At 34.4% G+C, this 25,134-nt stretch overlaps 1 protein-coding gene across 1 annotated transcript in view; it reads left to right on the plus strand.

Annotated features, from left to right (window-relative positions):
- Positions 1 to 24,745, plus strand: part of TXNDC16 (thioredoxin domain containing 16) — a 70,878-nt gene extending 46,133 nt beyond the window's left edge. Inside the window, exons 11-20 of the mRNA XM_012724713.1 lie at positions 1,474 to 1,597; positions 3,884 to 4,036; positions 4,572 to 4,631; positions 8,682 to 8,850; positions 9,183 to 9,319; positions 16,132 to 16,216; positions 16,995 to 17,133; positions 18,856 to 19,016; positions 20,733 to 20,923; positions 22,713 to 24,745. Coding sequence (XP_012580167.1) covers positions 1,474 to 1,597; positions 3,884 to 4,036; positions 4,572 to 4,631; positions 8,682 to 8,850; positions 9,183 to 9,319; positions 16,132 to 16,216; positions 16,995 to 17,133; positions 18,856 to 19,016; positions 20,733 to 20,923; positions 22,713 to 22,978 — 1,485 coding nt within the window. The 3' untranslated portion in view covers positions 22,979 to 24,745. The remainder of the gene's footprint in view (positions 1 to 1,473; positions 1,598 to 3,883; positions 4,037 to 4,571; positions 4,632 to 8,681; positions 8,851 to 9,182; positions 9,320 to 16,131; positions 16,217 to 16,994; positions 17,134 to 18,855; positions 19,017 to 20,732; positions 20,924 to 22,712) is intronic.
- Positions 24,746 to 25,134: the final 389 nt, after the last annotated feature.

Raw genomic sequence — 25,134 nt, forward strand, 5'->3', positions numbered from 1 at the left:
GGAATCGAACTCATGCGGAAGTGGCTTAAGCTTCTCAGTGCAGTACTTTAACCCGCTGCGCCACCAGGGAGGGCCTATACTCCATAGTTTTAAAAAATAATAAACTATCTTTAGATGTAACAACATGGGCCTACCTCACAAATAATATTAAACAGAAAGACACAACTGTATCTTTCCATTATATCAGATATATTAAAAACTGGTAAAATTTATAGAGAGTGATGAAAGACACAATAGTGAGTACCTTTGGGGAAGGGTAATGTTAGGGATAAGCTAGAAGATGGCCTCTGTACTTATATTCTGGATTTTAATCTGTAAGGTGGATTCGCTTTGTAAAAATCCATCAAACTGTATATAACCTTACCACTTCTATTCTGTGTGAATTTTACACTTAAATAAAAAACACTTAATAAAAAAATAAAAACACTCCCTGGTGGCACAGCAGGTTAAAGCACAGTACTAAGAAGCTAACTCCACTTCAGCATGAGTTCGATTCCCGCCTGCTCAGGAGGTGATCCACATGGCACAGCAGACTTCTCCTGACCCACCCGCTGCTCCCCTCAGCAGTGTAATTCGTCAGTCAGCCTGTTCTGCTCCCCCACTCTGTCTCTGGTGAATCCTCTCACCGCCCCTGCATCTCTGGCCTATACCCCAGTTCTGTAATGCATAAATACATACATCTTTAAAACAAAACAAAACAACAGTGTACCATAGTTTTTCAATATATAGTGAAAAAAACTCAGTTTGATTGATTTTGATTCCTCTGCATTGTATCTACATTATACTTAGGCAAGACTGAAAAATTGCTTGCTTTGAATACAGTATTAAAAAGGTAGAGCTATGTGATATCAAAGAACAAACACTGTTCTTTTATGGCTTTAATGTATAGTTATAGTCAGGGATACTTAGTAAAATACTACAGTTCCTTAAAAGTTCATTTTCTTAAAATATGATAACTGGGCATCAGTGAAAGGAAATTTAATCAAGGGAATAAATTTGACATTTAATACCTGTGGGGGGCAGAGATAATACTTTTATGTTTATAGTTAAACAGATATTTACCATTGTGTAGAATTATTTCAGATAAAATATTATTTTGAATATTTCTATGGAATAACAAAATGATTTTGACTGGTCCTGTTTGCAATAAATTTATGTATATATATTCCCATTTTATATTGAGGCAGGACTAGTTATATGTGAACTTTACATATAACATTATGTGACTTAAGTATAATGCAGTTTTGACAAGAAACAAGTGAGATTTAAAATTGCTTTATCTTTTTTCAGTAATTCCCACTATCCTTATATATAGTATGCTTCTGATGCTTTTTATAGTGATTCTGGAATTCATTTCTTTTTTTGCTTTTTTATTTTAAAACTGTAAAGTTTAGTTTTATTTTTTGCATCAAACAAGTAAAAGATGTCAGAATGCTTTGTTATGTTTTAGTCATTTTTTTTTTAAAACTCCAGGGAATGCCAGTGGAATTTTTGGTGTTACATGATGTTGATTTAATAATATCCCGTGTGGAAAACAATATACATACTGAGAAAATTCAAGAAGAGGATGATGATGACATGGAAGATCCAGATATGGGTAATACATTTTGTGATGCTTACTCACTTCCCCCTATTCCTGCGTAGCATCCATAATATCAGTGAAATCTCAATGAATTAATTTTATCATAAAGTATATTCAGATTCAAGACTATGAAGAAGTGTGAAGAAATGGATTCTTTTTATTTTTTAATCAAATTTTATAGATTTACCATTCATTTACAAAACTATAATATTTTGGGAGCAGAGTTTCATATTTCTATACATGTATATGCTTCACTCACCCACTACCAAAGTCCCAATTCCATCACTATTAAAATAACCCCATTGATCTCACCCCTAATCTCTTCCTTTGTGATAATCACAATATTGTTTAGTGTCATGGAAGGCAGTGTTCAAAATAACCTTAAAATTAATATAGTATAACTTATGCTTCACAGATATGAACAGCAAGAGAATTGTGCTACTAAAGTCTAGAGTCTAGTCTTTTTCTGTGTAAGATTAGAAACTGTGGAAAATAATACTTTAGTTCTCTAAAGTTGTCTTGCTCACTCCCTTCCTGTTTAACATGTTATCCTAGAGAATGAAGAATTTACTATAAAGCAAACTAATAGAATCCCTGGTATCTATTACTCGGTGCCAACAACCACCATCGGCCTAGGAATAATCCTATCCCATTTACTGCCCACTCTTTACCATTTTGTAGCAAATCTCAATCAGATCATTTTATCCATGCATCTTTCCCTGTGTATTTCAGGATTACAAGAATTCTTCTTTTAAAATTATTTTATTACTACATGAAAAAAATTAAAATAATTTTTAGTATCAGCTATGTAGTGAATAGTCACAGTTTGGTTTGCATCGTGCTCTTTCTGTGCCACTTTGCCTTTGTAGAGCAGTTCTGTTTGCTCAGTAGGCTTCCACTGCTTCTGTTCATAGCCTTCCCAAATTTTATTTTTCATTTAATGTTCTGCTAGTGTCAACTCTTCTAGGAAACTGTGTCCCTAATCAAGTTAGATGCCCCTCTCTGTCAACATTTAATTTGTACAAACAGAATATTTATAATTCAAAATGTGTTTTTTACCATACACATAGATGACGGATGAATAGGTGAATGGGTAGGTCTGTTTATCTGTTTTAATTTTTTTTTTAATGTAGAGAGTTGACAAATAACACTATTTGTCAATATATTGACATCATTTAGTTTCAAGTATATAACTCGATGATTTGAGATTTGTATATACTGTAATTCATGAGTTTTTACTATTTTCAAAATCTACCTGTGATCTGATGCATTTAAAATGAAATCTAGAATAATTTTTGACTGTCATGACCTCTTATGATCTAACCACTGCATAGCCTAGAGTTTTTTCATGTTATTTATTCCTTCAGCCTATCTCATAAATTTTAGTCAAATTTGCTTTCCTTTAGTATCAAGTATATGCTAAAGTCTTTTATGTCTCACAGCCTTTGCGTGCATTATTCTATTTGCCTAAAAAAATTCTTTTCTTGACTATCTGGTAGATCTTGAATTTCCCAATTAAAATTTTCCTGTTAGAATATTACTGTATCTTTACCTTTTAAAAAATAAACTGATTACATTTCATAATTATGTATTTATTCAGTGATCAGTTATTGGCCAATTTTCCTAGAGGTAGAAGCACTATGTGGTTTGGGACTATATCTTCTTTGTTTACTACTTTGGCTGGTGATCTTTACAGCGTTAGTCATAGTGGAAGTTAAAACTGTTGGCCCTCCCTGGTGGCGCAGTGGGTTAAAGCGCAGCACTAAGAAGCTAAATCCACTTCCGCATGAGTTGGATTCCAGCCTGCCCCGGAGGTGACCACATGGCCAGGCAGACCTCTCCTGACCCGCCCGCTGCTCCCCTCAGCAGTGTACTTCGTCTATCTGCCTGTTCTGCTCCCCACTTTGTCTCTGGTGAATCCTCTCACCTTCTACATCTCCAGCCTGTACCCCAGTTCCATATGAATAAATAAATTTAAAAAAACTGTCAAATATGGTGGGACCATTTTGGATAGTAAGTTAATAAACTGATTAGATTGGGAAAAATTATATTATTTCCATACATTTCTAAGTAATTGCTTTAGAACTGATTAAAAGTTAGCAGTTTCTGGGTCAGGAAGCATCTCAATGTTATTTGAGATAAGAAACCAGAAAACTGGAAAGTTTTCTAAATATCATGCATTTTAAATATTTAGATACTGTGAATTCAAAGTTTTTATTAAGTGCCAAATTTTCATATGTTTTCCTGGGAGAATTTAAATATTTTAATCATATGTTTATATTTACACTTTTTTCTTTTCAGACATTTTAGATGTTCAGGATGATGAAGTAGAAGAAACTGTTTACAGAGATAGGAAGAGACAGTTATCTTTGGAACTCACAGTGGAACTAACAGAAGAGACATTCAATGCAACAGTAATGACTTCTGACAGCATAGTGCTTTTCTATGCTGGCTGTAAGTATGAGCCTTTAGAGGCGATTATACTACATACTGGTCACTTGCAGTAGACACATTTTATTTTGCATCCTGTATATTGCATGTTGTAAAATGACATTGCTCTTTTATGTCCCAGGTAGAAAGTATATATTGAAACATTTCCTTCTAGCTGATTCTGAGGTTATAAAACTGATTATTTATATCTGACTTACAAATCGAAGGTTAATGATTATGGCAGATGTTCAGCTTATTAATTTAGAAAGATGATTTTGATTAAAGCTAGTGATTTTAATATATTAATAGTTCTTATAGTTTTCATATTTTGGCTATATCTTCAAATAATAGCCCTTCAATTATATTCCTTGCAGTATGAATGTAGAAAATTAGTTGCATGTGGAACCTTCTTACATGTTTGAATAAGATTGAGTCCTAGATGCTAGAATTTTTTATTAAGTAATAACAACTTTGGGAACCCCACAAATCTGTTATTTATAACTTTAAATGCTTTGGAGATATGCATGTTGCAATACATTGAATTTTTATTTTAATCTAGGGCAAGCAGTGTCCATGGCATTTCTGCAATCCTATATTGATGTGGCAATTAAATTGAAAGGTACTGTACAGTGGTAGGCATGCTTATTTTCTTGTGTTACATTGTAACTATTTGTAAAACTGCCATGATAATAAACTAAATAAGCTAAATATAAAACTTCAGTTTGTTATTTTTTTGTCTCCAAGTTTAATAAATTCATGGAACTTTTCTATCTTTAGGAGAATGTAGAGAGCACATTGAATACTTGCAGCTACAGGTTAATCCAGTGACCTTTTTGAGTGAATTCAGTCACTCAGCAAACATCTTGAATGCCTACTCTGTGTCCGTTACTATAAATACTATTAAATAAATACTAACTATTGTAAAAGAAAAATGTGACAGGTAAGACCTAGTCTCACTTAGGCCAACGAGAAACCACGATCTCAGTGCTCTTGAAGCTATACACTTAATTAACTCTTCATGGTTTAGGATATTTTTTATTGGCCAGGATCTTTTCATTTTAGCTGTCTAGTGAAACTTGAATCAGTTGTGAACAAATAATTCAAGGAATAGACTGTAAATCAAAATGTCCATACCCCCCAACTCAACAGAGACATAGGGAGAAGTATGGACCCCTGTTAGTGAGAAAAATAATGATGGATTAGGTGTTGCATAATGTTTTATAAGCATTTGAGTAACACACAACATATTGTTTTATGTCTTTGATATGGTTTCCTCCTACTTTGCTTTTCTTATAAATAGAATCTATTATGGCTAAATAGTTTTATTCTTTTGTTACTCTAGGAATGTATCTACCACCATTTTGGTGGTTTTTTTTGACACTAGTTTATAGGTTATTTTATTATTTAGTGGACCTTCTTTCTATCTAGCTTGCTGGACTTGGTGCATTATCTTACATTGCAGAATATCTGTTTGTTTTTTTTTATCATTTTTGACTAAGTGAAAAGCTAATACAGTAGACTTTCATAAATTTTGTTTTATTTAGTAGAAAGCACATACTGGTATATGACTTATTTGTTGAGGACTTTTATGAGTCAAGAAATCAATTCTAGAAGATCAACCCTAAATGTAATAAAATTAGAGATTTAAAAAATAGTTTATGAACTATTTCTCTTACATTCAACTCCTAATCACATTTGATCCAACTTTTGATTATTTCATTACCCAAATGAAGTGGTGACTAAGAGTGACCCCAACATTTTAAAAAAGCAAATCCTCTTATTCGCTTTCAGATTCTCCTTTATAGTTGCAGTCTATGGACATTTAAAAATTTCTTTTAAGTTCTCCAGTGTTATTTGCCTGTAATCAGAAGAAAGTCAAAGGAGGATGAAAACAGAAACCATAATGAAATAGTAATTGGATAATGTAGCTTACTGATAACTTTTCCCCAACCCATTTGACTAGATAATAAATGAAAATGGAAAAAGATTCTTTTACTTTTTTCAGTTTAACGACTAAATAAGAAAGACTACTTGATTTTTTAGTACAATGACTGATTTGTATGTGGATGTATGTGGATATAGAATGAAAAATCAGATAAACAGCTTAGGGCTTGGTTTTCTTTTTATAATCTTTTACTAGTTAAATTTTAGAGAAGTGGAATATTTTCGAAGTATAAGGGGTTCAGTGTAGAAATGCATAGAAAAGCTACCTACAGTGTTGTATGTCTAAATTGAAAACTATCCTACAACTTTGTGAATTAGAAAAATATTGTAATAGTTTGTATATTTAGTCCTAAACCTTTCATACTTGGGGGGAAAAGCCACTTTACATCTTTTAGTTCAAGATGATGAAGACTATTTTATTTTTAGTCACAAGGTGGCAGCAAATGTCAAGTTTTTTTTTAAATACTTAGTTTCTGTAACTAAGAGAATCTCTTTTTTCCCTTTAAATTAAGAATCCCATTTGAAAGTACTGCATTGATAAAGTATATGGAATGTAATAAAAATTCAAATGATTGAACATTAAACTATTTTACAGGACAGAAAGTAAAAATATCAAACCACTAACTTCTATTAATTTTAGTGGTATATATCAGTATTTTTTTTTTTTTTCAGTTTAAAGATAACATCAAGGTTTTCTACTTGGACTTCAGGGACAAAAGAAGCATAAAACTTTTTGCAGTGGTAGCCTGTTATAGGTGCTTACCAATGGGAAAGAACTACATTTGTAATTACACTGTATTCCATAGTTGGGTGGTAATATGATACGGTACTCTGTATGAACAAGCATCATGGTATTATTGACTAAATGATTAAACAAAAGGATAAGAGAACTTGGTAGTGAAGTCACTTAGCCTGTTTGATGATAGAAGGGATGAAGATTTCTCTGTGTAAATATTCAGTATTAAGGTACTGATAGACTTTTGTGTAAAAGTTGAAAATCGTTCATTAAGAAATAATCAGGGTCCTTTCACAAATAATCAGGGTCCTTTTTATTGGGTACGTTATGGAACTGACATTGTCTTAGTATACATAGTGGATACATAATGGACATGTAGTGGAAAATAAGATTTCTATCACTAAATATGAAGTGATAAATAATTGCATCTAGAACAGTTTAAAATATATAAGTGGGCCCTCCCTGGTGGCGCAGCGGGTTAAAGCACTGCACTAAGAAGCTTAAGCCACTTCCGCATGCGTTCGATCCCCGCCTGCCCCAGAGGAGATCCACATGGCATGGCAGACCTCTCCTGGCCTGCCCGCTGCTCCCCTCAGCAGTGTACTTCATTGATCTGCCTGTGCTCCCCACTCTGTCTCTGGTGAATCCTCTCACCCTCCGCATCTCTGGCCTGTACCCCAGTTCTGTATGAATAAGTAAATAAATCTTTAAAAAATAATAAAATATATAAGTGAATTTCCAGTATTAAAAGTTTATTGATAAGATTCTAAAATATTGCATTTCATAATTTTAATACTATGATTAGGTTACATCCTAATGTAACTTTCCTACCTAGTGAAATCATATTTTGGAGAACTTTACATAGTCTGTTAACAAACAAGTAGGAATTTCTCTTTGGGATTCTAGTATGCATTTTCCTAAGTTGTGAGGAAATTATATTTTATAGACAGAATGGGTACCTGAAGTCCTAAGTTTTAAGTGTGAGTTTGAAGTGTGTTATTTACTCACCTCCATAACGTGAATACACAGACTGCTTCCGGATAGTGGAAAATCAATGATGAAGAAAACAGACACAGCACCTGCTCTTAGGAGTAGGTAGAGACAACCATTAATCAGATAATCACACAGATGTATGCATAATTACATAATGAGATAAGGGAGGAAGCACAGTTCTCTAAGAGCATCGAGCCATGGTGAGAATGAGGGTGTCTGAGAAGTCTTCCGTGGAGAGGTCACATAGCAGAGATCTGAAAGGATGAAAAAGACCACACACTGGTGGGATGAGCTGGCAACAAAACATATTTGAGTTTCGAAAAGTTGTCGCTAACTCATTTTAGAAGCATACCAAATTCTACCTAGATATCGCAGGCTTCAGTGTAGAAACATTGAAATCAGGAGATGAAGTAGAAGCCTTTTGTAGGTATCCAGAAGAAATGATGGTTAGTAAAGAGAAATGGACAGATGAAGAGATAACTAAAATTTAGATGGTAGTGTTGAAAGGATATGTAACTTGATTTTATTAGACCTAGAGGCTTAGGAGTGGGGAGGTGGGAAACATAATACTTTATTTTTTGAGTTCTACAGGAATAGCAGAGTTCATCAATATACACAGGAAGGAAACAATATCTAGTTTTAGCTACTAAGCAAGAGGAAATAGAGAAACAATATGGAACTTAACAGAGGAGTCTGGGTGAAAATTTTAGATTGTTAATGGTTATTGAGATTGTCTAAGAAGACAGGGCAGCTTAAGCTGTACCTTGAAGAACTGCCATTTTGACTGGCAAAGAGTCTGCAAAAGGGACCAAACAAGAGTGGGTAGAAAAGTGGGAAAGAAGGGAAAGGTATTGCAAAAATCAAGGGGCAAGAGTGTTAGCAGGTGTGTTTTATATTGCTGAGAACTTGAGGCTATAAAAATAAAAATATTAATGATTCTCAATGACTGAGTTTTCTTCATTAACATTTATAAAAGTGCATTTTCCTTTTATTTAGGCCAATCCACTATGCTGCTTACTAGAGTAAACTGTGCAGATTGGACTGATATATGTACTAAGCAAAATGTTACTGAATTTCCTGTTGTAAAGATATATAAGGAAGGCAAGCAGCCAATATCTTATGCTGGTATGTTAGGAACTGAAGATCTCCTAAAATTTATCCACCTGTAAGTATTCAGCCACACCCTAAGCTTTTAAGTTATTTAGATCTATAAAAGTCTAATTCCCATTACTTTGTTGACATACACTGAATAGGTGAAAAATGAGATGAAAGGATAATTAGCAATAAGGAGAACCTGTCTACATTCCATCAGTTTTGGGGTGATAGAAATTTTGTCTATTGAGGGTAATTTTTTTTTGTTTAGAGTAGTATATAATTGTCTTAATTTCTCCAGATATTAATCCAGTGAAAGTGGAGATTGATAGATTCAATGTTGTTTTTTACCAGCTGAAAGGTTTCTTTCAAAATTAATTTGATTGTAGTTAAATATTCATTTAGTAACAGGATTTCATGTCCGGTGACCATAACATCTGTCCAAGAAGCAGAAGACTATTTAAGTGGGGAATTATATAAAGATCTGCTGTCCTATTCTAGTGTGTCAGTACTGGGATTATTTAGTCCAACCATGACAAAAGGTAAGTGGAATTGAACTTTTAATTTATACAATATATAGTTAAATGTTGTTAGCTAGTTTTAAAATGCTTTAAATATAGATAACTCACTATAGGGAATTTGGAAATAGAGAAACGTTTGAAAAAATCAAAAGCTATCATCTAAATATTTAGAGTTGTTAAATGTTGATGTGATTCCTTCCCTCTTTTCTGTGTACTATATATTGAATATATACATTTAATATAATCAGGTTACTTCTAAGTTAGTATCTTGCTATTTTTACTTTACATTATATAAGTGCAATTTTTTTTCCAGGTGATGAATGTCTTCAAAAATTTTATATTATAATGTTTGATTTAATGAATAAACCATTATTCATTTACCAATAAATAATATTATTTACCAATAAATAATAGTTATGTTCTTTCCTTTTTCCCAGTTTGCTTCTAAAAATACTTTTATGAATCTTTGTGTAGATTTTAGAGGCTAGTAGATAACTTTCCATGGGAGAATAGCTTTGTCTCTATAAACTTTGTTATATACATTATTTACTTTAAAAATGGAGTTTTATTGTTTGTTAGTGAATAGTTATGAGCTTTAGTATATACTTACGGATGTTATGCTTTTATCATTTTGTTCAGATCATTTCCCCCATTTCATTGCTTGCTTTTTAACTTTAATAATAATTTTATATGTATCAGTTTAAAACTTGTTTTCAAATCTGTTGAGTTTGAGAGTGCTTCCATTGCTTTTAGCTAATAATCTGTCAGCCTTAATATTCACTTATATTTTCATTTCACTTTCATTTATACTATTGTCCTACTCTAATAATTGTCTTCTTGCTTTGAATATTATTTATCTTTTTTCAAATGTGGTAAAACACATTCAAAAAATTTACCATCTTAATAATGTAAAAACGTATAGTTAACTAATATAATATATATTTACATTGTTGTTCAGAAGCTTTTCATGCAAAATTGAATCACTATACCTATTAGCCAACAATTCTACATTCCTATAGCCCCTGGCAAGCACTTCTGGTACCTCATAAAAGTGGAATCACACAGTATTTGTCTTTTTGTGACTAGTTTATTTCACTTAGCGTAATGTTCTCAAGGCTCACCCATGTTCTAACATTCTTAGGATTTCCCTCCTTTTTAAGGACAAATACGTATACTTCATTTTATTGATCCATTCTTCTGTAGATGGACACTGGCTTATTTCCACTTCTTCTTGGCTATTATAAATAATGCTGCACTATACATGGATGCACATATGATCTCTTTGGATCCCTGCTTTCAATTCCTTTGGATATATACCTAGAATTGCTGGGTCATATGCAAATTCAATTTTTAACTTTCTGAAGCACCTTGTTTTCCATGGTGGTTTTATCAGTTTTCATTCTCACCAATAGTGTACAAAAGTTCTGATTTCTCCAACATCCTCACCAACACTTACTAGCCTCTGTTTTTTCACTTTATCAGTTTTTTAATGACACTTGTATATGTAATTACTCCCGTGTCTTCTCAATTGTTTTTCCTTGCATTTGCCCTCTTCTTTTCCTACTTGGCAAGACTTGGCTTTGTGTTCTAGGCTCTTTTTATGCTCTTTGCCTGGTGATAGCTAGCTACCAGTCTTTCAATTTTTTTGTAGCCTGAAAATCAAATTTATGGTGCCAATGAAAGAATACACTGGAGTGAACTGCTGTGCCATTCACTTTATCACTTAATATTTTCTTAGACTCCTGCTCTTTGTGTTTATTTCTTGCTTTATAGGAATGTCTTGTCTACACATTTTACTCTGAAATGGAAGTTACACAGCAGTTGTTTTTTTTTTTTTTTTTTCCTGACCTGTAGTATTGCTGAAAATGCTCTTCTTTGGCTGTTGCTTATGGATTGCCTCTTCACTGGGTACAAAACCCTTAGTGTTTCTTATGCTGACTGTCACCCAGCAAACATTCTTACTCAGTGAGCCATCACTGTTCCTTCTTTTTATTTTCTTTAAGATGAATTTCAAATTCTGACTGAAAATTTTTAAAGAATTTTGGTATAAGAAGAGATTCCCCTGTCTAGCACTTGTGACTATTTGTGTTAGAGTGGATAATATTAACTACATATTCATTTTTCTCTACTACAAATGTAAGTATGGTAATTTGCCCCCTCTACCTGGTGTTAAATATCTTTTAAAGTAAAAGCCAAAAGAACTTACTGGAAAAAATGCTGAGAATATTAATGTGTATCCTATGGTTTATCTTCTTAGACAAAATCCGTGGTGAGCATAGCCTTTTATTTTGTGGTCTTTATGAAAAATCATGCAGTGGGTGAGCCTGTGTTTTATTTCTCCATTTCTAATGTTTTTGTTCCCACGGTTGACTTTGCCTTCTATCTACCTAACCTACTGTTGCCTGGAAGTTTTCACTTGTTATTTACACTAGGCATGTTTCAAAAAATAATTAGTCTTCAGATAATAAAAAGCACAAATACAATAAAATCATTCAAACAAAGATAAAAACCAAGCAATGAAAAAGTAGGAAATAATTACATAGACTACCTAGAAAACACAGGTATTGATAATAAAACTTCACCCTAAGTAATCTGATAAGAACAGAAACAGAATGGTGAAATTTTAACATCTTAATCATCATTATTTAATAAATGGCAATTTAGAGTTAGGATGCTGACTCACTTTCAGAAAACTCCTTGATGGTAAGTGCTGTGAGAAATTTATCATACTGTTTTATATAGGAGGTCAACATAGGTGCCCATTTGGTCATATTTCTGTACAAATGATGATGACATTTGCATGTAACTACCTCTCTACTGAAGTCAAAAGCATAATGTTTAATTCATATATAGGTAATTCTAGTGATCCAGAATGATTGCATCTGGATACGATCTTTTTATTAATTCAATTGATTGTTCCCAGCCTTTCCAGTCAGGTATTATTAGGTCCTCTTCCCTTCTTGTTTGTTTGTTTGTTTGTTTGCAGACATTCGCATAATGGTTGCTAGTCTTTCAGTGTCCACTGAATGAGAAAATGTATGACAATGAAAGGCTATTGTGAATGTGTTAACTTATATGTATATGATTGTGTGTCAAAAAAGCTAACTGCTGTTATCTGTTTGGCACTTATTTTAGGTCAGATAGTGATTTGTTATTCAAATAGATTTTAATGTTTGAAGACTAATATGATGTGATTTCTATAAGGACAAAAATGTCTCTTTATTGTCTGTCTACTGGTAGATTGGCTAGAAATCTGGAAAGTAACTATATTTTTTCTTTTGTAATTAATAAATATCTTATGGTGAGATAATTTAAAACTATGAGTCACTCAGTTTTCATTGTATTTTTGTATTCCATTTCTAGATCCATTGCTCAAAAAACTATTACTGTAATATCTGCCAAGTGGAAATTTTCTAGCTTTATAATTTCTTTACATTATTTATTGGCATATTACTGTGAGAAAGAACTTTGCCTTGCATTTGTTTATGGTTACCCAAGTCTTCTTCTTCTTCTTCTTCTTTTTTTTAAAAAAGGTTTATTTATGTATGCATACAAAACTGGGGTGCAGGCCACAGGTACAGGGGCAGTGGGAGGATTCACTAGAGCCAGAGTGGGGAGCAGAACAGGCAGATAGAAGTATACTGCTTAGGGGAGGAGTAGGAGAGATAGGAGAGGTCTGCTGCGCCATGTGGATCACCTCTGGTGCAGGGATCGAACTCACACTGAAGTAGCTGCCACTAGCTTGCAGTACTGTGTCCTAATCCATTGCACCTCCAGGGAGGGCCCCCAAGTTTTATTTTATTCAATAGGTGATGATCAGTTACTATCGTTAGTTTGCTCCAATTGTCCCAGAATTGGTTGGTAAGCACCCCTTCATTCTGATTTCTATGCCTGATTCTTTTAATATGTCCTTTGGCATAAGGTCTTTCTATCCTGGGCCCTCCCTGGTGGCTCAGTGGGTTAAAGCACAGCTCTAAGAAACTAGCCATAGCCACTTAAGCACAAGTTTGATCTCCAACCAGGAAGGTGACCCACATGGTGTAGCAGAGCTGTCCTACCCTGCCTGCTGTTCCCCTCAGCAGTGACTCGGTCAGTTGGCCTGTTCTGTTCCCTACTCTGTCTCTCGTGAAGCCTCTCACTGCTCCTGCACCTTCTGGCCTGTACCCAGGTCTGTATGTATAAAGAAATCTTAAATAGAAGCAAAGATCTAAGAGTTTGGATTGCTTTTAGGATTGGATTCTACTTGCAGTAGTCTTACTTTATTCTTTCTGCTGACAACTTAAAAGTAGATCTAGGGACCTTCCTGGTGGTGCAGTAGGTTAAAGTGCAGCACTAAGAAGCTAAAGCCACTTCAGCATTAGTTCAACCCTCAGCCCCGACAGTGATCCCACATGGCGCCACGGACCACTCCTGACCTGCCCACTGCTCCCCTCAGCAGTGTACTTCGTCAGTCTGCCTGTTCTGCTCCCACTCTGTCTCTGATAAATTCTTTCACTGCCCCTGCACCTCTGGCCTGCACCCCAGTTTTGTATGCATAAAAAAAAGTAGATCTAGTGTTTAAAAGTAGATCTTAAAAGTAGGTATAAATAAGACTATTCAATAGTAATAGTGGAAAAAAAACAGTAATGTTAAATGAATGTATTGTCTCTTGTCTGCAATTAAATTATTTATGGCTAAACACCAAAATATTGTAGATCATCATGACTGTTATACCCCAAATACTTTTACAGTGGCTTAACAAACCTTATTAGGGCCCTCCCTGGTGGCACAGTGGGTTAAAGCACAGCACTAAGAAGCTTAAACCATTTCTGCATGAGTTTGATCCCCGCCTACCCTGGAGGAGATCCACACGGCGCGGCAGACACCTCCTGACACCCCCTACCCCCGCTGCTCCCCTCAGCAGTGTACTTTGTCGATCTTCCTGTTCTACTCCCCACTCTGTCTCTGGTGAATCCTCTCACCCTCTGCATCGATGACCCGTACCCCAGTTCTGTATGAATAAATCTTTAAAAAAAAACTTTATTAGATAATTGAATATTTCCTTATGTCTGGGGTTGCTATATATTCTGCCTGATTGATACAGTTTTCACCAAAGAGAAGAACATACCTGATTTTATTTATTTTTTTAAGATTATTTATTTATGCATACAGAACTAGGGTACAGGCCAGAGGTTCAGGAAGGGCGAGAGGATTCACCAGAGTCAGAGTGGGGAGCAGAACAGGCAGACTGACGAAGTACACTGCTGAGGGGAGCAGTGGGCAGTCAGGGGAGGTCTGCTGTGCCTTCTGGATCACCTCCGGGGCTGGGGATAGAACTCTCACTGAAGTGGCTCTGGCTAGCTTGCAGTGCTGTGTCCTTACCCGTTGGGCCACCAGGAGGGCCCAGAACATGCCTGGTTTTAAATGTTCAGGGAAGAATTTACATTCTGATTTATTGGAAAGGGATATGCACCTGATGTGTACACTTCCACCCCACACGGATGGGATTTATGAATAAGTGGATTCATGAAGAGCCTTACGAAACATATTCATGAGTAGAAAGGCCTCTTCTGTGTGAAGCGATTATGTGGCAATTCTAGTGTAATTTTCTGTTGTATTTAGAAAACAAAGGTAAGCAGAAACAGATTCTGTTATGTAGTTGCTGTAGATAATCAGTTATTGTCAGAACTGAGAAAGGGAAGTGTAGACACTAAGTCTTTTTTTGTAATTTTTTTTCTACTTTGGTGCAGCATTGGCCAAAGAAAACATTTTGATGGGTTCATACTTTCTCATGTTAAAGCCAATGTAAATGAGTTCCTGTTGGCCTTTCATAAATGCATTGTGTTTTTCAATCTTGTGGAAAGTATGCATACTTTTAAAAGAAAATCACCCTGTGGTTACCTGATGTTGAAATGCTAATGTTCACACGGTGTATACATGCTGACTGCTAAGGTATGGATCTTTGGGGTTCAACATGCCCAGATTACAAGGTACTTTATGACTCAATTCTTCCATCATTATCTTTCTGCTTCTGTTTGGATCCTGTGTTCCCTTCTTGCAGTGAGCCGAGCTATCCTTGGCTTTCACTTGGCAAAGATATATCATATCTATAAGTACAGCTCTGCTGTTCTCTCATTATTATTCCACAGCTATTTAATTCAAACTTGCTTTTTGTGTTGTAAGATGTTACTAGCATGATCCAAAATTTGTTATGATTTATGAAAATGTGTGCCGAAATCTACAGAAACAATAATTTTAAATTTGAGTATGTGTAACTTATAACAAATGAAGACTAATGTACAAATGCATCAAAAATCAAAAGTAACAGAAACATATTATAGAAGATCCTGGAAATAAAAACACAAGACACAAAGCCCTCATAATTGCAGAACTCTAACAAAGAGTTTTCAGAAGACTAGATTTCTAGTCTTTTATTTTTTCTACATGTATCGACACTTTAATATTTTGTGATTATAGTGTGTATATTATGTCACGTACCTGCTTCTCTATCCTGACCGTATGTAGGTCAGCTGTCTCCATTTACCTGCCTTAGCATTAATAAAAAAGCAACAAATATTTATTCAGTAAATCTCCATAATTAGAGTGCCATAAATCTTACAAATTACATTTAGAGTGTATTTGGTTTGGGAGCCATAGTTGCATTATATCAATTTACATTTCTGTAGTAATCAGCTGAAATAAAAAGAACACAGATTTCAAACAACTAAGTTATACAAGGTCTGCACTTATCTTTGTAATTAATAAATCACTTCCATTGATAAACCTGCTCATCTGTTGAATAACACACATAATTTTAAACATTTCTGGGTTTTGTCCTGTTTTTGTATTTATAGCAAAAGAAGATTTCACTGAGGCAGGAAACTACCTAAGGGGATGGGTTATCATTGGAATTTATTCTAAAGAAGATGTTTTGATACTGTAAGTTTATTGATCTCCTAACTATAGAGAAGAATAGATCTGTAAAATAATACTCTGCCTGTCTTTACGCAATTGAAAAAGAAGGTAGCAGAATAATAGTTATTTCATCACTTTGAGTCTGGGTTTCCTTATCTGTAAAATAGGGGTGATAGTTCCTTCTTTTTTTTTATTTTTGTGTAGAAGAACTGGGGTATAGCCTAGAGGTGCAGGGATAAGAAGATTCCCCAGAGAAAGATGGGGGAGCAGACCAGGTGAGACAGGAAGACTGCAGAGCCAGCCAGGGGATGGAATTCAGGCTGTAGTGGTGATAGTGCTGACACTTAGCCCTTAGGCCACCAGGTAGGCCTGATAGTGGCTTCTTAATAGAACTATCCTGAGGATTCACTAAAAATTTATAATGCCTATGCTCATACTCTGTAGGCTTCTATTAAATGCCCATCTCCTTGCTCAGCTGTATGGCAAACTAAAATGTTGTTGAACCATTCAGTCAGGGTGTTTCAAATCCAATTTAGACATTTACTTGATGAGTAAGTTATATATAAAAAAAAATTCTGCCTAGATTATCTTTTGCTGTCTTTTAATCTAGCATTGCCAAGGCTCCAGAACTTCCTCAGAAAGCCTCATATAGAAGATTGCTTGTCTAAAATTAATTTTTTACTTAGTGGTAACACTTCCAATTTGCCCACTGCCCCCACTGTAATCTTCTGCGTTAATTGTTAATGTTTTTGATGACTTGCTATATTTTGATTGAAAATTTTAATACTACATTTCTCCACAGATCAAATAAATATGCTTTACCTCTACCAGCCCTGCTGCTTGCCAGACACAAAGAAGGCAAAATAGAGAGCATTCCGTTAGTTAACACCCACATTCAGGACATAGTTCAAGTAATAACAAATGCATTTTTGGAAAAATTTGTGAGTATACTTGAAAATAAGTATGTTTTTTGAAGTGGGAAAATCTAAATCAGTTAAAGATAATATAACAAATGATTTTCTGGCTTTGTTGGCACAAAGAATGTATGATGTTCTATAAACTAGAGATTCAATGGTTTTTATTTTATTTCACTCTGATTTATGGTTCACTCATTTATGCATACAGCCTCTTTAGTCTACTGCCAAAAGTTTACATGTCTTTGGGTTATTTTTATCATGGAGAGTAGTGTGGCTGGTGGCCAGTTGAACTACTTAATCTAGGCTGAACATTGGTATTAAAGCAACTGGATTCCAGAGATTCAGGCTCCCTGGTTTCATTTCCTCACTCAGTTCCCTACTCACCGCATGTTAACTTCTCTGTACTTCAGTTTCCAATTGCATAAAATGTAGGTTTTTCTATTTCTTTTTTTTTCAGCCTTTTTTTTAATCGTTCTTCTTTTGTGCATTTTTCATTTCATTCGTAACCCCTATGGGCTTCCCACCACCATCACTATAGTCCCATGTGCCTTCACCATAGTCCCATGCACTCTTCCCATCCCAGTGCTGATCCCATTGCCCTGTCCACCACCATAAAATGTCTCTGGTTTAAAGTTGTGCATTGTTTTCATTTTTACTCTAGGTTTTTCTATTTCTAAAAATTGAAAATGGTTGAAGACTTTAATATCATAAGTCATTGCTATATTTTCTCCTAAATATAGTAGCAGTGTTTGTTGCTCTTTCCTGTTCATGTTAACAACCTAGAGAAGTTGCCCTCCACAGGTGAAAAATGACTGTTCTCTCTTAATAAAAAGAGTAAAAGGATAAGATTCCTTAATCTTGCTAAATTCTCTCTTTCAGTTATTTTGAAACCAAGAGAAATTAGATTGATTTTTAAGTTTGTTTTAATATGTCTTTTATTAAAAAACCCCATAATATTAGAACGTAAAATTTAATTTTAAGTAATCATAGGTGTTAAAAAGATTTTTTAGAAAGATTTATTTATGCACACAGAACTGGGGTGCAGGCCAGAGGTGCAGGGGTGGTGAGAGGTTTCACCAGAGACAGAGTGGGGAGCAGAACAGGCAGACTGACGAAGTACACTGCTGAGGGGAGCAGCAGGGGAGACAGGAGAGGTCTGCTGCACCATGTGGGTCACTTCTGGGGCGGGGATCGAACTGGCACTGAAGCAGCTGCGACTAGCTTGCAGTACTGCGTCCTAACCTGTTGAACCAGCAGGGAGGGCCAGGTATTAAAAGATTTTAAGAGCTCAGCTTGTCTTTATTTAAAAAAAAAAAAAAAATCCGAGTGAAGTACCAAGGTTTACACTGCTGTTAGCTTTTGGAAGTGTGGGATCTCCCTCTTCAGGTATAGCCACCTTACACAGCACACCCACCAGCAAAGCAGCCCCCCCCCCCCAAAGAGTGAGCTGTGCTCTCTCTCCAGCCTGTTCCTTGTCCCCTCCCTCCCCCAGCCCCTTTGGATGCCCAGTTCTATGTTGGGCTTTCAAGGGCCGGTTTTAAAGTTTGTCTTTGACCTGCTGTTTGTTTCCTGCATATTTCATGTATAGGTGACACCAGCAATATTTAACTTTCTCCTCCTGGCTTATTTAGCTGCAGCATAAACCTTTCTAGCTCTGTGAATATTGCTACAAATAACAAAAATGGCATGAATTTCATTTATTCTCTGTATGTTGGCTGATCTGATACAGTTTTTTTTTTTTTCCAGCCAGAAATCACTGTGGAAAATCTTCCCACATACTTAAGACTTCAGAAACCATTACTTATTTTATTCAGTGATGGTAACATAAATCCTCAATATGAAAAAGCAATATTGACGCTGGTAAAAGATCAGCACTTGGATTCACTTACCCCTTGTTGGTTAAATATGTAAGTATATAGATTTTTTTAATGTGTAAAGGTAATTAATGTATAATTATTATGACATTGCCACTAATGAAACTCTCTACATCTATCATGGGTTAATGTTATAGAACCAATGTATATTTCCATGCATTTTAGTAATTAAATTCCCTCAGATGGTCTAATATGATCTTGTTTTAGATTCTATGATAAAATTCTTAAAGTGTAGTAGTGATGACTTGCTATATATAAATTGTTAAAGGATTCCTACCACCTAGTTAATTAGCATATCCATCACTATATGTATACTCATCCACATATACATCACCACACATACATACACTATACATATATGTACATATGTATGTATGCATACATATTTGGAGAGCATTTAAAGTCTGTTTTCTTAGCAAATTTCAATTATACAGAACAGTATTATTAAATATAAGCACCATCAGTTCCTCAGACCTTATTTATCTTATAGTTAAAAATTTGTGCTCTTCAACTAAACTCTTCTATTTCCCTCACTTCCTAGCCCTCAGTAATCACTTTTCTACTCCTTCTATGAAGTTGACCTTTTTTTAGATTTCCCATATAAATGATGTCACACAATATTTGTCTTCTCTGACTTATTTTACTTTGCATAATGCCTTCAAGGTCCATCCATTTTATTAAAATGGCAATACTCCTTTCTCTCTCATGACTTAATAGTATTTCATTGCACAGGAAAGCCATATCTTCTTTCACTACTCATTTGTTGATACACTCTTAGGTTGTTTCCGTATCTTGCTGCTTGTGAATATGCTGCATTGAACAAGGGAACAAGGGATCTCTTTCAATGTTCTTTTTCAATTTCCTTTGGCTATATACCCAGACCTGGAATCGTTGGGTCACGTGAACATCTAATTTTAATATTTTGAAAAATCTTCATACAGGGGCTGGGCCAGCCTACATTTTCACCACCACCACACTCAACCATTTTAGCCACATCCTCTTCAGTGCTTTTGTAACCTCTTGTCTATTTTGATAGCCATTCTCACAGGTCTGCGGTGATCTTGCATTGTGGTTTGGATTTGTATTTACCCAGTACTAAGTGATGTTGAGCCAATTGTCCATTTGTATTTTTTCTCTGGAAAAATGTTTGGTTCCCCTGCCCATTTTTAAAATGGATCTCTTTGGTTATTGCTATTGAGTTTTCTGAGTTATTTATATAGATTGGAAATTAACCCTCATATGTTTTTCAAATATTTTTTTCTCCCATTCAGTAGGTTATCTTTTTATTTTCTTGAAAGTTGTTTTTGCTGTGCAGAGAAGTTTTTAGTTTTGCTTATGATCCCATTTGTTTATTTTTTTTTATTGCCTTTGCTTTTGGGCTCAATGTTTTTCTAAGTAATAAATTCGTTGATTATAAAAGTAATTGATGTCCATAGAAAAACTTTTGACAAATACAGTAGAGTAACTTTGGAAGGACTGTGTTTCTTATATCAAACCTAAATTGACAAGCCTTTGAACTGTGCCTGTTTTTTCATTAAAACTGGCACTGACTATCATTTTTTCTACTAAGAGAAATGCATGGCTTCTGCTAAAAAATCATTTTTACTTGGAGACCTCTGGGTTTTACAAACATCTTTTCATAAAGTAAAAATTAATATGATAATATATTTAAAGTGTAATGTTCTTCAAGCTATTGTTTTCAAAATTTTATTATAGAAGTATTAACATTTTCAATGTTTCCTTTTATAGCAAGAATACTCCTGTGGGGAGAGAAATCTTGCAGGTGTATTTTGACAGGCTGCCTCCACTTCCTCTTCTTGTTGTTGTGAATTTGCATTCAGGTGGACAAGTATTCGCATTTCCTTCAGATCAGGCTGTAACGGAACAAAACCTTTTATTGTGGCTTAAGAAATTAGAAGCAGGACTAGAAAGTCATATCAGTAAGTTTTACTCTTTTATATCAAAACATTACATATAATTCTACTTTTTTTTTTAATCTATGGAATGCATCAGAATTTTTCTTCTGAATTTCTTGAGAGATGGATGTCTTCCATTGTGATTTTGTTAATAATGTCTTTGTCAACTCTCCCATTGAGAGGTTTGCGTTTTTTCTTTGTGTCATTGCTCCTGTTTTTAAGTTATTCCTGTAACATCTGTAGCTAAAAGGAAGCAAGCTGAGCTCTAATTTACATTTAATTTTGGTCAAATTCTTGACCTTTTTCTTAATTTTCTCTTTTATAAAATTGGGGTTAATAATTATACTTAACTCCTGGGATTATAAATATTAAATTAATATTACCTGATGTATATAGTAAACCCTCAAAAACATGTTAGCTATTGTCATTACTAACTTTATAATAATGTTTTTATTAACTTTATCTGATAAGAGTAGAATTTTACTTGCATTTGAAAATATTAAGACCTTTGTAGAGTTCCCTAAACAAACAATTAGTAGAACTGAGATGTCTGGTTTTAGGCATTTGGAATTGTCTTGAATGATGAGCCATCAAGTAGCAATATTTACAGTAAGAAATAAATATCGCTATTATTTGCTGTGCTTTAAATTTGGATTTTCTTAAAGATGCTTTAATATCCCTAATTTAAGATATTTGATGCATACATTAAAAATTATGGTATTTTTGCCTATTCATTATATTCAAAAAGATGTTTTATCCATTTGTCTTTTTTGTACCTGCAACACTATAATTTTGAAACATCAGTTATAGGCACAACCTAAATTTAATTCGCCGATAGTAACATCTATGTACTAAGATTTTATATAATGGAGTACAGATATACTGTATACAAATTTAGGTGGATTTTTATTTGTGCTCTTTAATCCACACTAGAAAATTGGGATTTAAATGAATTTCCTAAACTTTTAAAGCATTTTATTTGAGAGATTCTGGAGTTTGTGCATTATGAGGTTTTCTTAAAATATTTTTCCCTTACCTAGCTTACTTCTCAAAATTGTACTTTGAACAAGCAACTAAATTCTCAAATTGTTTTATGTAATCTGTTTGCTACATCTATCTTATGTATATGTTATCAGCTAAATCCATTTTCACTTCTAGTGACCACTGTTTTAAAATAATGCTGGGATTCACGGTCATGAAGCCACCTAAGAAATTACCCAAATACTGTTTATAATAGAGTTGATTCTGAAGCAATTTAAAACTATTTTTTGTCTTTAGTTTTATAATTATTTCCATAAACTATTTGCAAAGGATATTAATCAAAAGTGGAGAATACTTTAAATGTGAGAAAGTACCTGTCTAAGTATGTTCCAATTTTTTTTTCTGGAATGATTCATAAAAAACAGTTACAGTTCTTTGGAATAAAGACATTCACAGAGACAAGGAGGAAAGCAGGAGATGTTTTCATTTTAACTTGTACCTCTCTGTATATAATGTCATATACATATTGCTATTTCTTCAGACCTCAACAAACTTGAATTGGCCATGAGGTTCTGAGCCTTTTGTTTTCCTATTAATACTCGACTTTATAATACAGTAGCTTATAAATGCAACACAAAAAATAAAAATTAAAAAAAAATTTTAAATGGCTAATAATGACAGATATATCAAATTTCTTAGAGAATGTAAAATAAAGTAGTTTTGCCTTGATAAGTGAAACTGATATCTTAGAAGTATACTTTTATTTCTAGTATATTCATTCATGTGATGATTTTATATCTCTTTATCTTTAACCCTTGCATCTTCCTTCCAGAAATTTTGCCTGCTCAGGAATGGAAACCCCCTCTCCCTGCATATGATTTTTTAAGTATGATGGAGGCTACATCTCAGCGTCCCATGAGGAAAGCTCCTGAGTGTGTGAAAGAAACCGATGTGCAGGAGAATGGTGATGTGCAGCATGAAGACAAATCAACAGCCAGAAAAGAGACCATGGAAACACTGAGAGTAAAGCATTGGAATAGAAATAATTGGTTTAAAGAAGCAGAAAAAACATTTAGACGTGACAATAAAGAATTATAGTGCTCAAAAATAAGCTTATTTCATAGGGTTGTTGAAAGGGAAAGCCTTCCAAATCTTTTTGGCTTATTTGATAGACTTTTATCTTATTAAATAAAAATATGAAATTATTTCAAGTTTTTAGACCAGGGCTGTCCAATAGAATAGGAGCCACCTATGTAATTTAGAATCAAATTTAAAAGGAGCAAGTAAAATTACTTGCAATAATATATTCATATCGAGTCTTCAAAATCCAGCCTATGTTGTGTCCTTATTGCAGCATTTCACTTCAGAGTGGGTATATTTTAGGTGCTAATAGCCAGATGTGGCTAATAACTACTGTATTAGACAGCTAGGTCATCTTGCCACAAAAGAAAGATGATTCTAGCCATGGTATATTTTGAGCTAAAGTACCAATATAATTCTAATCACAGCTTGCTTTTCAATAGATTCCTTCAGCTGGAAATTGATTTTGTTTTATTATAGTCCCTGATGTCTCTGGTTTCTTAACCAGGGAGCAGCTCTGCCCTTCACCCCTGCCAGGGGACATTTGGCAATGTCAGGGCACATTTTTGACTGTTGTAACTAGGGGGTGCTACTGGCATGTTGTTAGCATCTTGTGGGTAGAGGCCAGGGATACTGCCAAATCCCATAAGTGCATTGAGCAGCCTCCACAACAAAGAACTTACCCTGCCTGAATGTCCGCAGTGCCGAGGTGTTGAGTAACTGCTAAACTAACCTGTGTGGCAGTGTAGACACCCTGAATTTTCTGATTCTACTTGGTTATCATATTTGCAAAACACTTGGATATTAAAGATAAACATTAAGTGGCTTTGTCCTGATTATTATCTGGATATCTTTTCTTAAAAGTTTAATTTTATAATATTTTTTAAAGTAATGAGATAACTTTAAAAACAACATATATGCATATATGTCACTAATCTATGTTCTATTACAAGCAATAGAACATGTAATAGGATACTATACATTCTACTACACATATTACAAATGGTTCTTATATATATAATTCTCATGCATATAGTTAAGAGAATCTTATTCTTTATTCTCTAAGTTATATTGCTGACATTCAGTTTGAACAGGAATTAAACATTCTCCTCATAAAAAGAGAGATTCCCTCATCTGAGCCATGCAGGAAATCTACCCTCGCATGCTTTGGTCAAATCAGTTCATCTCCCTGGGTCATCAAGCCTCATATATAAAATTAGAAGGCAAGATTAGCTAAAAAATTAATTTTCCATTTCAAGCACTTGTTAGGTTTGTTTGTACATCAGCAGTTGTCTCTCATTTTTGCTTTGCATTTTTTGAGACATTTGTTGAAATGTCTCACCGAATTCTTAGTGCTCCACTGTATTTCTCCTTGCATTATCTACTTGCTTTATCTTTTTCTTGAAATAGTCACCACATGTGGTTTGCCTAGTATAGCTGAATTTCATAAATGGAGTTTTTAAAAAGTCATAAACAAATTAAATGAAAAAAAAATTCACTGTAACATTCTTCGCTATGCTCAACACTCCCTCATTGATTTCATCCTGTAGCATGCCATGCCCTATTATTTGAGTTCGTTCTCATTTGTTTTTATTTCTGTCATGGAGATAAGAAGATGACCTCCATATAGAGTTTGTAGGGACAAAACGTCATCAGCCTAGCCATAAAAAATGTTAGCTCATTACAAGCTCATAGAAATGTGAAATCCTAATTAGTAATTGTACCATGGCCAGCAATTTAAACAGTCATTAATGCAGTTTCTTTTGATGATTTTAAATAAAGTATCTGGATATCAGACTACCTTCAAAAGCTTCCTTAGCCTCTGTCATGCTCTTTATTAGAGCAGTTACCCTGTATCAAGTAGGGTTCCCTTGGTTGCAAACAACAGGATTTCAACTTTGGTTGTACTTAATAAAATCTAGTATTGGGTAACTCACAGGATTAGACATAAACTTAAACCATACTTTGAAAAGTTGGGGGCCAAGATTGTCCTGGGATTTACATAGGAGAAATTAATAGCTCAGTGGTGAATCAGTCCCAAATGTTTTTTGTTTGTTTGTTTGTTTGTTTGTTTTAAATGATTGAGGGAGTCCTGGGAAACTTAGGGTAGAGGAGGCAAGCACTTTAATTGATAGCCCTAACAAGACTTCCAGGGTCCAACACTTCCAAAAGAG

The sequence above is a fragment of the Condylura cristata genome, unplaced genomic scaffold, assembly GCF_000260355.1.
Source record: "Condylura cristata isolate star-nosed mole 26May11 unplaced genomic scaffold, ConCri1.0 scaffold00013, whole genome shotgun sequence".
Classification (NCBI taxonomy): Eukaryota; Metazoa; Chordata; class Mammalia; order Eulipotyphla; family Talpidae; genus Condylura; species Condylura cristata.